The sequence below is a fragment of the Neoarius graeffei genome, chromosome 9, assembly GCF_027579695.1.
Source record: "Neoarius graeffei isolate fNeoGra1 chromosome 9, fNeoGra1.pri, whole genome shotgun sequence".
Taxonomy (NCBI): Eukaryota; Metazoa; Chordata; class Actinopteri; order Siluriformes; family Ariidae; genus Neoarius; species Neoarius graeffei.
Window position 1 is genome coordinate 82,603,460 of NC_083577.1, and position 15,017 is coordinate 82,618,476.

Below are 15,017 nucleotides of genomic sequence, written 5' to 3' on the forward strand. Positions count from 1 at the left end.
AATCTTTGAATCTTTCATTACAATTCAACTCCACCTTACAGATCCTAAGTTTACTGCGAGTGTTTTCTCAGTCATTCAGAGTGAGCTCCTTCTAGATGCTGTACAGACTCTAGACCAGACAAGTGCCTTCAAAAAGGCTATGAGTGAGTGGAGGGCATTTTAGTGACGTCTTTTTGGAATGCTGTGAGTTAAGTTCAGTGGGTTTTTTTGTTTGTTTGTTTGTTTTTGTGCCTGATCTTGTAAACCCCTCGTACACATGAATAGTCAGTGCCCCCAAAATGCACTGTTGCTTTGGCGTTGTGTAAGCACTGTAATGCCGCTTTTCCACTACAAACGCGGCTGAGTCGGGCTGAGCCGTGCCGTGCTGAGTCGGGCTGAGCGGGGCTGTTGGAGTTGCATTTCGACTACAACCGCGCTGAACCGTGCTGGCTGGAAGTGGGTGGACACATTGGGTGGAGTTAGCGAAAGTGGGTGGACGTCAGGTGATGTCGTTAAGCAGCGCAAACAGTGACATCAGTGATCTTTTAAGCGGTAGTCTCACGACCCGAATAGTAAACAATAAACATGGAGGACATGGAGTCGTTAGTGTTGCTGGTCTTGGTGCTGTGGCTTGTTGTCACCGACAACGCCAACAGATACTGGCAAGAGCGTATAGATGAGGCGAGGCACATAAGGCTTCAGAAATTCTCGTAATTCGTAATTCTTCTCCTTCCGGGTTTGCGGTGTTTACAGATCCCAGCGCGCTCGCGGGGCGTGTGTGGGCATGTGAGGACACTCCTCCTCACCATCAGTGCACAGGGGAGTGTCTGCTCACGCCCCCAGCCTCACTCAGCTCGGTTTGGCTCGCTTCAGCCCCACTCCAAAACGGTGCGAGTTTTAGGGGCTAAGCAGGGCTGAAGCGAGCCGAGTCGTGCTGGTTTTTGGTAGTCGAAACGCGAGCCGTGTCGGGCTGAAGTGAGCTAAAGCGAGCTGAAGTGAGCTGAAAAAGGGTAGTGGAAAAGGGCCATAAGTCAAAATGCGTAGACTTTTTTTTTTTGGTGCCTGAGGTCCTGGGGAAGTGGAATCTTAAGAGATGTTTTAATTAGTGCTGTCAAGCGATTAAAATATTTAATCGCGATTAATGTCGCGACTGTCATAGTTAACTCGCGATTAATCGCAATTTAATCGCACATTTTTGTCACACGAAAAACCATTGTAATTCTCTTACCAGCATAAAAAAGTGAATGGGCTTGTTTTGTACCAATGTTTTTCTTATTGCAAAGCATAACACGTCTTGACACAGCCACTGCAAACTGAAACCTAAGCCGAGCACCGTGGCTCTTCGTCCCGAGACTAACAAGAGAACCATGAGTGAAGTAATCTACTGTTTGAGTTAGTCTATCAGAGAGACAGGTTACACAGTGACGGTAGGCTTGACATGCTTGATTATAATATAAAGTACACTATTATATTAACTTTAAGTTGTTCGTTGATAAATATTGCATTGAATCTGATCTTTACTGTTTCAGCTCACTTAACACATTTTGTACTTTTACACTTTCTGCCTGTTGATGCGTCGCGCTGTCCAATCAGAGGCGGCCAAATTTGCATATTACAGGAAGGATTTCTGGGATAGCATTGAGTTTACAGTTCAGAGGGATCTGGCTTCTTTAGACGCTGTCTTCTTAAAACTGAATAAATATTTAAAAAGAGCCAAATGAGCCAGTCTTTTGAACGGCTCTTTTCAAAGAACGGATCACAAAGATGCGGATCCCATCAAAGAGCCATAAATCCCATCTCTACTAGCGCGCCCTGCCCGCGCTGGTTCTTTGAGGGAGGAGGGCAGAGGACTCTGGCTGTGTGGGGCGTGGCATTACAGTCTAGCTGCTATTGTTTTTCTAAGCAAAGTCTCTGTTCCAAGTTCCTGGCAGTTTCAAAAGCTTATGAAAAACCTACATCATGTCACAGAGCGTTAATCTCGCGATAAAAAAATTATCGCCGTTAAAATTGAGTCAAGTTAACGCGTTAATAACGCGACATTTTTGACAGCACTAGTTTTAATGTTTGAATGTTGAAATGGGGAAAAAAAATAAACTTGTTGCAATGCTACATGTGTCGTCAACTTAATTCAAGATAGTCTCTGGTCTCATATCTACAGTATTTTACTAATTACAGGTCACAAAAGGAGAATCTTTTAAGCTAGCAATGCTTAGTTGTAGAATTTAACAATCCTAATATTAGTATATTTATCTTAAATTCAGTTTTTACTGCTAAGACTTTGTCATGAATTTAAGTGAAATACCCTTAAAATGAAATAAATAAAAATGACTTGAATGGCTAAATGTAAGAAGTCCGATCTTGTTATAAGAACTATTTTGATTATTTTGAGTTATCAGATCTCGCATAATAAGTTGCCCAATGTTATTTTGGAATTATTTCATCTAAAAACAGGTTAGATTTTTCATCTTACTTTAAGAAATCTTACCAAGTCAAATTTGACTAGTTCCATTGGCAGATTTTTTTCACCTGATTCAAGCAAATATGCTTTGTTTTAATCTTTTATTTCTTATTTTTGAAAGGCCATTTTTTGCAGTGCAGGTTTCTGTACATGTGGAATTGATATTATTTTCAGAGCCAGTGGAAAAAAAAAAAAAAAAAAAAAAAAATATATATATATATATATATATATATATATATATATATATATATAAAATCTGTTTTCATGATGATGCAATCGTGCTAAAATATCTCAGACGTTTCATGAGTCCGTATCTGATTATGAACCGAATTGATGAGACAAGTTCATTTTGATATGGCAACGATCGAATAGTGACGTTCACTCTGTGAGGAATTCACACTTGGCGAGTAACGTTTTCAATCTCTTCAGGTAAACTGACTGTTTTTAGCACTGCATTTATTAAACTGGCTCCTTACCCAACATCATCTCCACAGGCTGACAGCCATGGCAAGATTAGAAAGTGTCCTAAGGAAGAAATAATAAGACAGACCATGTGGTTTTGTGAAAATAATCCACGCTGGGGTGGTGTGATGAGGCATGTCGGGAAGCAGAGCGCTGTTACTACCCCAAAGTGGATTATTATTAGCTCATCCGGCCGATAGGTGATGAACTTATCCCATCATGTGCTGTCCATCGTCTGTCTGGCGTCATCCGCATTTCATGAAAATCATTTTTTCTCTCTTTATTCTTCACCAATTTTTATTCTTCTTGGCAAGAAGGTTGGTCTGCCTGGGGTGCTTACAGCTTCTACCCAGATTTGCTTAATTACAATTATTACCTCGCCCGCGACGGAGTGCGGTTTGTTTGTTTGTTTGTGTGTCTGTCTGTTAATAATCTAGCGTCTAGACGGTTGCAACGATTGACTTCAAATTTTCAGGGTAGGTGGGCAATGGGCCATAGATTACCTGATTAAATTTTGGGGGTAATCGGGTCAAGGTCAAGTTCACCGGAAAGGTCAAAATAGTTTTTTTTGCAAAAACTTTCTTCAAATTCATCATTTTGACTTCACACTAAAACCAAAATGTGCGTCTTTTAATTCTGCTTCCAACCATACGCTGCATGATGGGGTAGCTTGGACAGTCTCCATATCAGTTGGGGGTTAAAGGTCAGGGGGGTCAAGGTAATCGGTCAAAATAACGTTTTCCATAATAACTCAAAATCAGTTGCTGATAGACAGATGTTTACTATTATGAGCATATAGGAACTCCCATATGGCCTTTCATTTGGCACCATGATCTTTGATCTTGAGTGATCTTGAAAGGTCAAACTCAAGGTCATGGATTTTCAGAGGGCTGTAACTTGCAAACAGTTGATGGTAGACAGATATTTACCACTATCAACTGATAGGAAGTGCCATATGGGCTTTCATTTGGCACCATGATCTTTGACCTTGAGTGACCATGAAAGGGCAAACTCAAGGTCATGGGTTTTCAAAGGGCTACAACTTTAAAATGGTTCATGATAGCCAGATGTTTACCATTATCAACATATAAGAAGTCCCACATGGGCTTTCAGTTGCCACCATGGCCTTTGACCTTGAATGAGTCTGAAATGTCAAGCTCAAGGTCATGGATTTTCAGAGGAGTATAACCTGACAGCTGATGATTAAGAACTATTACCATTATCAACATAATATAAAATACGTACTGCTGGGCAAGGTTTGTTTTGCCCGGCAACACTTGTTAATGAAGTTATGGACCAATTAAGCCTTAATGTTCAACAGCAGTTCAACAAAAATTGCTTCTTCTTGATCAATTCCTCACCCTCTCCAATCTTGATCAATAGACAATTTAGAGTAGTCAATTAGCCTAACCTGCATGTCTTTGGACTGTGGGGGAAACCAGAGCACCCAGAGGAAACCCATGCAGACATGGGGAGAACATACAAACTCCACACAGAATGACCCCTGTCGGCCACTGGACTCAAACCCAGAACCTTCCTGCTGTGAGGCAACAGTGCTAACCACTACACCACCATGCTGCCCCAAGAGATCACTTAAAGTTACTCAGTTTAACATTTAAATGTACTTAAAGTCACACCTCCTTTTAAGAATACCAATAAAGGGTCTTAAAGTTACAAGTATATTTAATGAATTTAAAAAGTTCAGTAAAGGGACTTAAATTTGCTACTAAATTTAAGGCCTGGTCTTAAAGATAACTTAAATACATGACTAAATTTAAGGTTCCTTTAAGGTTTAGATTCTCAAATCAAGTTTAAAAGCGCCATAAAGAAAACGAATCATACTCGTGGTGCATTGTGCAAATGTAATATTTGTGAGCAGAGTTAAATTGCATTTAGTTATATTTTCGACTTAACATTTAAATTTTTTCAATTTAATATTATATATCTTAAATAAGACCTCCTTGATATAATGATATTTAAAAGTTATTCCACGAAATCGAGTCGTACATGAGCTGATACAGTGCCTTGAAAAAGTATTCATACCCCTTGAACTTTTTCACATTTTTCCACCTTACAACCACAAACTTAAAAGTTTTTTATTGAGATTTTATGTGATAGACCAACACAGAGTAGCACAGAATTGTGAAGTGAAACGAAAACGATAAATGGTCTTCAAAATTTTAAACAAATAAAAATCTGGAAAATGTGGTGTGCATTAGTATTCAGTCCCCCCTGCGTCAATACTTTGCAGAGCCACCTTTTGCTGCAATTACAGCTGCAAGTCTTTTGTGGTATGTCTCTACCAGCTTTGCACATCTAGACACTGAAATTTTTGCCCATTCTTCTTTGCAAAATAGCTCAAGCTCAGCCAGATTGGATGGAGAGCGTCTGTGAACAGCAATTTTCAAGTCTTGCCACAGATGCTCAATGGGATTTAGGTCTGGACTTTGACTGGGCCATTCTAACACATGAATATTCTTTGATCTAAACCATTCCATTGTAGCTCTGGCTGTATGTTTAGGGTCATTGTCTTGCTGGAAGGTGAATCTCCTTCCCAGTCTCAAGTCTTTTGCAGCCTCCAACAGGTTTTCTTCCAGGATTGCCCTGTATTTAGCTCCATCCATCTTCCCGTCAACTCTAACCAGCTTCCCTGTCCCTGCTGAAGAAAGGCATCCCCATAGCATGATGCTGCCACCACCATGTTTCACAGTGGGGATGGTGTGTGCAGGGTGATGAGCAGTGTTAGTTTTCCGCCACACATAGCGCTTTGCATTTAGGCCAAAAAGTTCAACTTTGGTCTCATCTGACCAAAGCACCTTCTTCCACATGTTTGCTGTGTCCCCTACATGGCTTCTTATGCCTGTCTTTCAACAATGGCTTTCTTCTTGCCACTCTTCCAAAAAGGCCAGATTTGTGGAGTGTACGACTTATAGTTGTCCTGTGCACAGATTCTCCCACCTGAGCTGTGGATTTCTGCAGCTCCTCCAGAGTGATCATGGGCCTCTTGGCTGCTTCTCTGACCAGTGCTCTCCTTGCTCGCTCTGTCAGTTTAGGTGGACGGCCATGTCTTGGTAGGTTTGCAGTTGTGCCGTACTTTTTCCATTTTTGAATGATGGATTGAACAGTGCTTCTTGAGATGTTCAGAGCTTGGGATATTTTTTTATAACCTAACCCTGCTTTAAACTTCTCCAGAACTTTATCCCTGACCTGTCTGGTGAGTTCTTTGGTCTTCATGATGCTGTTTGTTCTCCAGTGTTCTCTAACAAACCACTGAGGCCTTCACAGAACAAGTGTATTTATGCTGAGAGTAAATTACACACAGTAGGACTCTATTAACTAATTAGATGACTTCTGAAGGCAATTGATTGCACTGGATTGTATTTAGAGGTATCAGAGTACAGGGGGCTGAATACTAATGCACACCACATTTTTCAGATTTTTATTTGTTTAAAATTTTGAAGACCATTTATCATTTTCATTTCACTTCACAATTCTGTGCTACTCTGTGTTGGTCTATCACATAAAATCTCAATAAAAAACTTTTAAGTTCGTGGTTGTAAGGTGGAAAAATGTGAAAAAGTTCAAGGGGTATGAATACTTTTTCAAGGCACTGTAGCTGATGAAGCACATAGCACCGAGTTGTCTATAAGCCATGTACGACAAGAATCAAAGCTATTTATGTTTCTATTAAAGCTGTCCTGCCTTTCAGATTTTTCAAGTGTAGGTCATAAAAAGAATTTTCCCGACACCCAATTATTTTTGTTGAGTGGACCGAAAGCTACTGAATTCGAATCACAGACTTCCAATTTTATTAGGGTTTTTTAATAGAACAATTAATGAATTTATCTCCACGTGGCCCTAAATTCTCAGCTATTTTTTCCTGCTTCACCATGATGCAATTCAAGATACTACATCATGCATCACGTGGTGGGCTTTCCCTGTTCACACAAGGCATTGTGGGATACAAATTTGAAACAGGAGAGAAAAATGAAGGATGTGAGTGTGTGAATGAAACGTGAAAGACTGACTACAGTAACGGAAAGAAAAGACGTTATGTTATATACGAAGGAAAGGAAACGCAGGACCAAACTAATAAATATCGGCGCTCAGCGAGCACCTCGGAGTGATCAGCTGTTCGTTTAGCGACAGAATGATGGAACTGTCAGTGCACGCTCAAAGGTAAACCTGTAGATGGCAGTAATGCAACACTGTGGATGCCAGCTGCTGTAAAACCCAAAAGAAGAAGGTAAACCTGCGCATGCGCACACGGACTTCCTCTGTCTGCTTGACTGCGTGAAGTGAGTGATTTCATGCGCATTATTTGCTTTAATCCCCTCAAATTAAATAACTTCCCAGCCACAGAATGGCCTGATATTTTGTGAGATATTACAGAAATAAACATACATCACAATGACCACATTTCAGACGGAACTAAATTTCACCGATTTTATGAAATCGAAAGGCCATCCAGCTTTAAATAACTCATAACAAAAGTGTTATATCTGACTTGATGCGCTCCGCCATTTTGTTTTTTTTCTACTCACAGTATCTGAGCTGATATCCTAGTAGTAGAGTAGCCAATCAGAGTGCGTGATTGCTCATATCCAGTGACTGTGGATATAAATACTTAATATTTATCTATTATAGTAGTTTAATGCTTGTTTTTTATATTTTTAATTTAGCTCTTTTATTAGTTCGAATGTATTTGTTACGAGTCTTTGACTCATTGTACATATCAACAATAAATAAAATCAGGATTGATTGAGGTTTAGATTAAATGCAATTAAAGTCACTTTTTCACCTAGTGTATGTTATTCTGCTTATACCATAATGATTTGCCAAAGATTGTAATGTTTCATTTATTACTGAACAACATATTGTGCAATCTTAATGTTACGGAATGTCCCAGAGTCATGCTAAAGCGGCGGCTACAATTATCGATATTCCATAATTAATCAACACCTTTTCAGATTTACCAATAAAAAAAAAACCAAAACAATCTTACAAAGGTGAGTTTCAGTTCCAACAGTTATTATTGGTTAATTAATCAACCGGAAGACCCGCCTCACTCTTTGATCTTGTCGTCTGATGACACAGCTCCTTACCTGAGATGGAATTTTTTTTCAGCACGATCAGTAATTTTTCGGAAAACTTGGACGTTATCATCGCAGGTGAGCACGGTGGAAAGATCATGGACGTGTTTTTACTGATCAAATTCACCGATATTTCATGATCTCCTTGTCGAAACCTACTTTATTTCTTACTCTTTCATTTGACAGCCGCCATTTTGTATCTAAACGCGCGTTTGAGAGTCACGTGAGGTGTCGATAATAGTGATCACTTTCATCAGTGTCCACCATTATCGACACCCTGTGGGATTAAGGGACATTTACAACTGTTATGGATCGATCTTTGTGTAACATTGTTGAAGTAGATGAAGTACTTTAAAAAAATTAAAGTGCTGATTTATAATAATTTTTTTTTCTGATTCATAACAGAATGGAATGTTTATAGAGTATTTGGAATCTGATTGCAATAAATAGAATTAGAGCAGAATTAAATTCCGAGCATATAAAAAATTACATGCTTGAAATATTCAGATTTTTTTATTCCATTCAGAATTTTTTTTTTTGCAGTTTGTTGTAAATATCGACCACATATTACAATATCAGTAGACATTTTATATTTTGGTTGGAGGAATGACATGCGACCTTTGACCTGGATTGTCATGTGGTTACAATGTCAATTGCCTGTTGACATTTATTGGTAAATGACAAAACTAGAAATTAATACAAGCAACAACGAATGATTAACAAAATGTGATCTACGAAAATACTTAGAAAGTGGAACAAAAAGATTTTCTGACGCAGGTTAAACATTATCAGTTCATTTGTTTACAAACATTAGAATTACTTCCTCATTTACGTAAACACCAACATCCAGATATTTATATAAAATATATTTTGTACTAAATATAAGTCTGTGTAAAACAAATTTTAAATAAAAACTATGTTTTGTTAACTTAATACCACATACTGATTTTTTAAATAAATAATCATCTGGATGTCGATAATTGTGGAACGGTGTCGATAACTGTGGACAAAGGTGTCGATAATTGTGGAATGGTGTCGATAACTGTAGACAAAGGTGTTGATAATTGTGGAATGGTGTTGTTAATTGTGGAATGGTGTTGTTAATTGTGGAATGGTGTCGATAACTGTGGACAAAGGTGTCGATAATTGTGGAACGGTGTCGATAACTGTGGACAAAGGTGTTGATAATTGTGGAACAGTGTTGTTAATTGTGGAATGGTGTCGATAACTGTGGACAAAGGTGTCAATAATTGTGGAATCGTGTCGATAACTGTGGACAAAGGTGTTGATAATTGTGGAATGGTGTCGATAATTGTAGAATGGTGTCGATAACTGTGGACAAATGTGTCGATAATTGTGGAATGGTGTCGATAATTGTGGAATGGTATAGATAACTGTGGACAAAGGTGTCGATAATTGTGGAAGCGTGTTGATAACTGTGGACAAAGGTGTCGATAATTGTGGAAGGGTGTCGATAACTGGGGACAAAGGTGTCGATAATTGTGGAACGGTGTCAATAACTGGACAAAGGTATTGATAATTGTGGAACGGTGTCAATAATTGTGGACAAAGGTGTCGATAATTGTGGAACGGTGTCGATAATTGTGGACAAAGGTGTCGATAATTGTGGACAAAGGTGTCGATAATTGTGGACAAAGGTGTCGATAATTGTGGAACGGTGTCAATAATTGTGGACAAAGGTGTCGATAATTGTGGACAAAGGTGTCGATAATTGTGGACAAAGGTGTCGATAATTGTGGACAAAGGTGTCGATAATTGTGGAACAGTGTCAATAATTGTGGACAAAGGTGTCGATAATTGTGGAACGGTGTCGATAATTGTGGACAAAGGTGTCGATAATTGTGGAATGGTGTCAATAACTGTGGACAAAGGTGTCCATAATTGTGGACAAAGGTGTCGATAACTGTGGACAAAGGTGTCGATAACTGTGGACAAAGGTGTCGATAATTGTAGCTGCCGCTCTAGCTCCTGTGATCATTTACTTTACAACTGTAATAAGCAGTCATTTGCTCATCAGCATCCCCCCATCCTCTCTCTCTCTCTCTCTCTCAAAAAAAGTAGCTCGTCTTTTTTTTTCCGAGAAGCCAGAACGTGTAAACTCCTCTGTCCTGAAGACTGGGAAACACCTCGTCTTTGCAAAGCACCATGAGTGTTATCTCAGACTCCTTCATTCTACTTGCAGTTTGGTTTGGGCCCTGTGCTTACTACTAGAACTCAATTTTGGCCAAAACCCAATTTTACATAACGTTTTGGCTGTTCTGATGAGTTTTCCCAGACTGTCACCCAGCATACAGTGTGTTAACAGGACCATCAGCACCCACAAACGAGCCTGAAAGAGGTTCTGGAACTGTCCTGGAAAGATGAACACCACTGCTCCAAAAGATCTTCCCTCACTTGGTGTCCTAATGTGTGATGGTAATCTGGTTTGAACTCTAGCTGTTACGATGAAGCCGTTTTGTCCTTCTCATCCTTCTACTTAAGCATTGTGAGCCCAGCCTGGGTGAGACGTCTTATTTTCTTTATCTGTCCTACCTTTCTTTATCTCTCTTCGCCTGCTCCTCCATGTCTCTCCTGAGCTGTGCCAGTCTCGTCTCTTCCCTGCACCTCCACTCTGCTCTCCTCTTCTGCTGCTTATTGTGAAACTCTTGCACCTGGAACACATCCACAGCACAAACATGTATTCACACTTCCACACCACGTTCGCTCAAACTCGTTTCCAAACTTTTTGATCTTGCGGCAAAACTAATTAACTTTGGAGTATCTAATTAAACAAACTTGCCTGGAGGAAAAGGAGGCAAAGACACAGTCTGATATCTTTGTGCTGCTCTTATTGATTGTTCCAGATGGAAGGAAATAGGGTTTGAAAAATGAGTAATAATATTTTATGGTGTGTGAGACAAGAGCACCAATACGTGCATGCGCACACACACACACACACACACACACACGTGTGTGTGTGTAATCCATTACAGCTCAAACGACATCATCAGTCAGCATCAAGCCTGGAGGAAGTGACTTCATTAAGCAGAATGGGGAGGAGGAAAGTGAGGTTACTACATCAGAGTTTCCAACACAAATATGGGAGGTTAAAAGACCCCCCCCCGCACACACACACACAAACTGCGACACATTCATCAAGTAAATGAGGCCAGCAGTGGCTCTGAGCTTTCCTCACACAATCGATTGCTCAATACTAAAATAATATTGATAATGAGCAAAGAGTTTTCGAAGTTCCTGTAAACAAGAGACGTTTTTAATCATCGTTCACAACCCAACTGGAAGATATTTTTCATATATCAGCCCTAACATCTGCAAAGAAATACTCCAGTGATTTTCAGATCTCTGTTCACCTCATCTGGAGTGTATCTGATCACAAATGACAAAGATTTCCAAACAGTAAAATCAACAAGTACAAGTGGTGCTTAAGTTTGTGAACCCTTCAGAATTTTCTATATTTCTGCATAAATATGACCGAAAACATCATCAGATTTTCACACAAGTCCTAAAAGTAGATAAAGAGAACTCAGTTAAACAAATGAGACAAAAATATTATACTTGGTCATTTATTTACTGAGGAAAATGATCCAATATTACATATCTATGAGTGGCAAAAGTATGTGAACCTTTGCTTTCAGTATCTGGTGTGACTCCCTTGTGCAGCAATAACTGCAACTAAACGTTTGCGGTAACTGTTGATCAGTCCTGCACACCGGCTTGGAGGAATTTTAGCCCGTTCCTCCGTACAGAACAGCTTCAACTCTGGGATGTTGGTGGGTTTCCTCACATGAACTGCTCGCTTCAGGTCCTTCCACAACATTTCCATTGGATTAAGGTCACGACTTTGACTTGGCCATTCCAAAACATGAACTTTATTCTTCTTTAACCATTCTTTGGTAGAACGACTTGTGTGCTTAGGGTCGTTGTCTTGCTGCATGACCCACCTTCTCTTGAGATTCAGTTCATGGACAGATGTCCTGACATTTTCCTTTAGAATTCGCTGGTATAATTCAGAATTCATTGTTCCATCAATGATGGCAAGCCGTCCTGGCCCAGATGCAGCAAAACAGGCCCAAACCATGATACTACCACCACCATGTTTCACAGATGGGATAAGGTTCTTATGCTGGAATGCAGTGTTTTCCTTTCTCCAAACATAACGCCTCTCATTTAAACCAAAAAGTTCTGTTTTGGTCTCATCCATCCACAAAACATTTCTCCAATAGCCTTCTGGCTTGTCCACATGATCTTTAGCAAACTGCAGACGAGCAGGAATGTTCTTTTTGGAGAGCAGTGGCTTTCTCCTTGCAACCCTGCCATGCACACCATTGTTGCTCAGTGTTCTCCTGATGGTGGACTCATAAACATTAACATTAGCCAATGTCAGAGAGGCCTTCAGTTACTTAGAAGTTACCCTGGGGTCCTTTGTGACCTCGCCGACTATTACACGCCTTGCTCTTGGAGTGATCTTTGTTGGTCGACCACTCCTGGGGAGGGTAACAATGGTCTTGAATTTCCTCCATTTGTACACAATCTGTCTGACTGTGGATTGGTGGAGTCCAAACTCTTTCGAGATGGTTTTGTAACCTTTTCCAGCCTGATGAGCATCAACAAGGCTTTTTCTGAGGTCCTCAGAAATCTCCTTTGTTCGTGCCATGATACACTTCCACAAACATGTGTTGTGAAGATCAGACTTTGATAGATCCCTGTTCTTTAAATAAAACAGGGTGCCCACTCACACCTGATTGTCATCCCATTGATTGAAAACATCTGACTCTAATTTCACCTTCAAATTAACTGCTAATCCTAGAGGTTCACATACTTTTGCCACTCACAGATATGTAACATTGGATCATTTTCCTCAATAAATAAATGACCAAGTATAATATTTTTGTCTCATTTGTTTAACTGGGTTCTCTTTTTCCACATTTAGGGCTTGTGTGAAAATCTGATGATATTTTAGGTCATATTTATGCAGAAATATAGAAAATTCTAAAGGGTTCACAAACTTTCAAGCACCACTGAGGAGAGAGAAAAACAAAATGGCAGAGTGGGTTGCTGAACCAACCGAGGATGAAATAAAAACTCCAGTTGAAAACAAAACCCCCAAAATTGTGAGCAAGTATTTAAAAGAAACAGAACTCGCTAAAAGAATGTAGTTTTTTCCCTGCCCCCAATATCTCCTGTTCCACACTCCAGCCCAGTCGGTGGCAGTAATGCACCTTTAAAGGAGAACTTAAGTCATTTTTAAACTTGCTTTATTTCTTAATTAACGTGTTATTCAATTACGTTTTCGGTTTTAGTAACCTTATATCGTGACTCGTATTGGCAACTAACTGCAATTAAATATTATACTTATCGGCCTGGGGCGGCACAGTGGTGTAGTGCAGGGGTTTTCAAAGTGTGGGAGAGTCAGCCCCCCCTCAGCGAGCAAATAAACAACAGCGCCCTCCCCCCTTACAATTTTTGTTGTTGCTATACTTAATGTCCCATTCGTATTTTAAAAAAATGGTTGTTGTACACATTATTTTTTTCTTTGACACATTTTAAACATCTGTGCTTTTTGAAAACATCTTTTTTTACACATTTAAAACATCTGTGCTTTTTAAAACATTTTTTACACATTTTAAACATCTGCGCTTTTTTAAAACCTCTTTTTTTACACATTTTAAACATCTGTGCTTTTTAAAACATTTTTTACACATTTTAAACATCTGTGCTTTTTTAAAACATCTTTTTTTTTTACACATTTTAAACATCTGTTTTTTTTTTCAAAACATTTTGTTTCACACATTTTAAACATCTCATAGCATCGTTAGCTAGCACCTCTTGGCAGACAACACACTGTGGCAGTGGAGCATCTTCAGATCCAGTCCATGAAAATCCAAACTTTAAATAATCGTGGTCATACTTCCTGCTTTTTTTGCTTGGCCCGGACTCTGTCTCCTCACTCACTGTAGCTTTAGGTACTAAAAATCGATCCATTTTGTCTCTGGCAAAGGCTAGCTGAAGTTCGCTAAATGTCCGCAATAGTAACTTATTCTGGTTTATTTTTCCTCACGTTGCACCCCCCTGAAGAACTCTGGCGCCCCCTAGGGGAGGCACGCCCCACACTTTGAAAAGCCCTGGTGTAGTGGTTAGCGCTGTCGCCTCACAGCAAGAAGGTCCGGGTTTGAGCCCCGTGGCCGGCGAGGGCCTTTCTGTGTGGAGTTTGCATGCTCTCCCCGTGTCCGCGTGGGTTTCCTCCGGGTGCTCCGGTTTCCCCCACAGTCCAAAGACATGCAGGTTAGGTTAACTGGTGACTCTAAATTGAGCGTAGGTGTGAATGTGAGTGTGAATGGTTGTCTGTGTCTATGTGTCAGCCCTGTGATGACCTGGCGACTTGTCCAGGGTGTACCCCGCCTTTCGCCCGTAGTCAGCTGGGATAGGCTCCAGCTTGCCTGCGACCCTGTAGAACAGGATAAAGCGGCTACAGATAATGAGATGAGATCAGACTTATCGGTTTTTAGCCGTGTTGAATTTAGTTCGTTTGGTCCACGGCAGGCGTCGCTTATCTGCGCGATCTTCACGAGACTTGTGCGAGACTTCAAAACGTGAAGTGTCAGCCAGGTGTCAGTGCCGCCATTTTGAAAACTGTTTTCCAAAGTATTGTACAAAAACGAGTTCAAATGACGATTACTGCCTACTTTTTTCAAACTTTCCTGATTGCTATCAAAACAAACAAAACTTCCGGCTTGATTACGTCAGCATTCAAAAGAGGGCGCGCGCGTCTTTTGACAACATTAGCAGATGTCGGTCGGTTTGATTTCCGCTGTACGTTTTATTCCCGTCCTACGATGTCTCGCACAGGTCTCAACGAATCTCATTTACGGTCATTGCTTTGACATACGGACTGATATATTACAGAGCATATTTCAGACACTCATAACTTGCTATAGCAGCGACAAAATAGCGATCAAAAATGCATTCCGATATTTAATAAAATGAGGCATAGAATTTTGATTTTA

At 40.0% G+C, this 15,017-nt stretch overlaps 1 protein-coding gene across 1 annotated transcript in view; it reads right to left on the reverse strand.

Annotated features, from left to right (window-relative positions):
• Nucleotides 1–15,017, reverse strand: part of LOC132892045 (coiled-coil domain-containing protein 148-like) — a 353,986-nt gene that overhangs the window by 19,745 nt on the left and 319,224 nt on the right. The window contains exon 12 of the mRNA XM_060930375.1: nucleotides 10,546–10,664. Within this exon, the coding sequence (XP_060786358.1) occupies nucleotides 10,546–10,664 (119 nt within the window). The remainder of the gene's footprint in view (nucleotides 1–10,545; nucleotides 10,665–15,017) is intronic.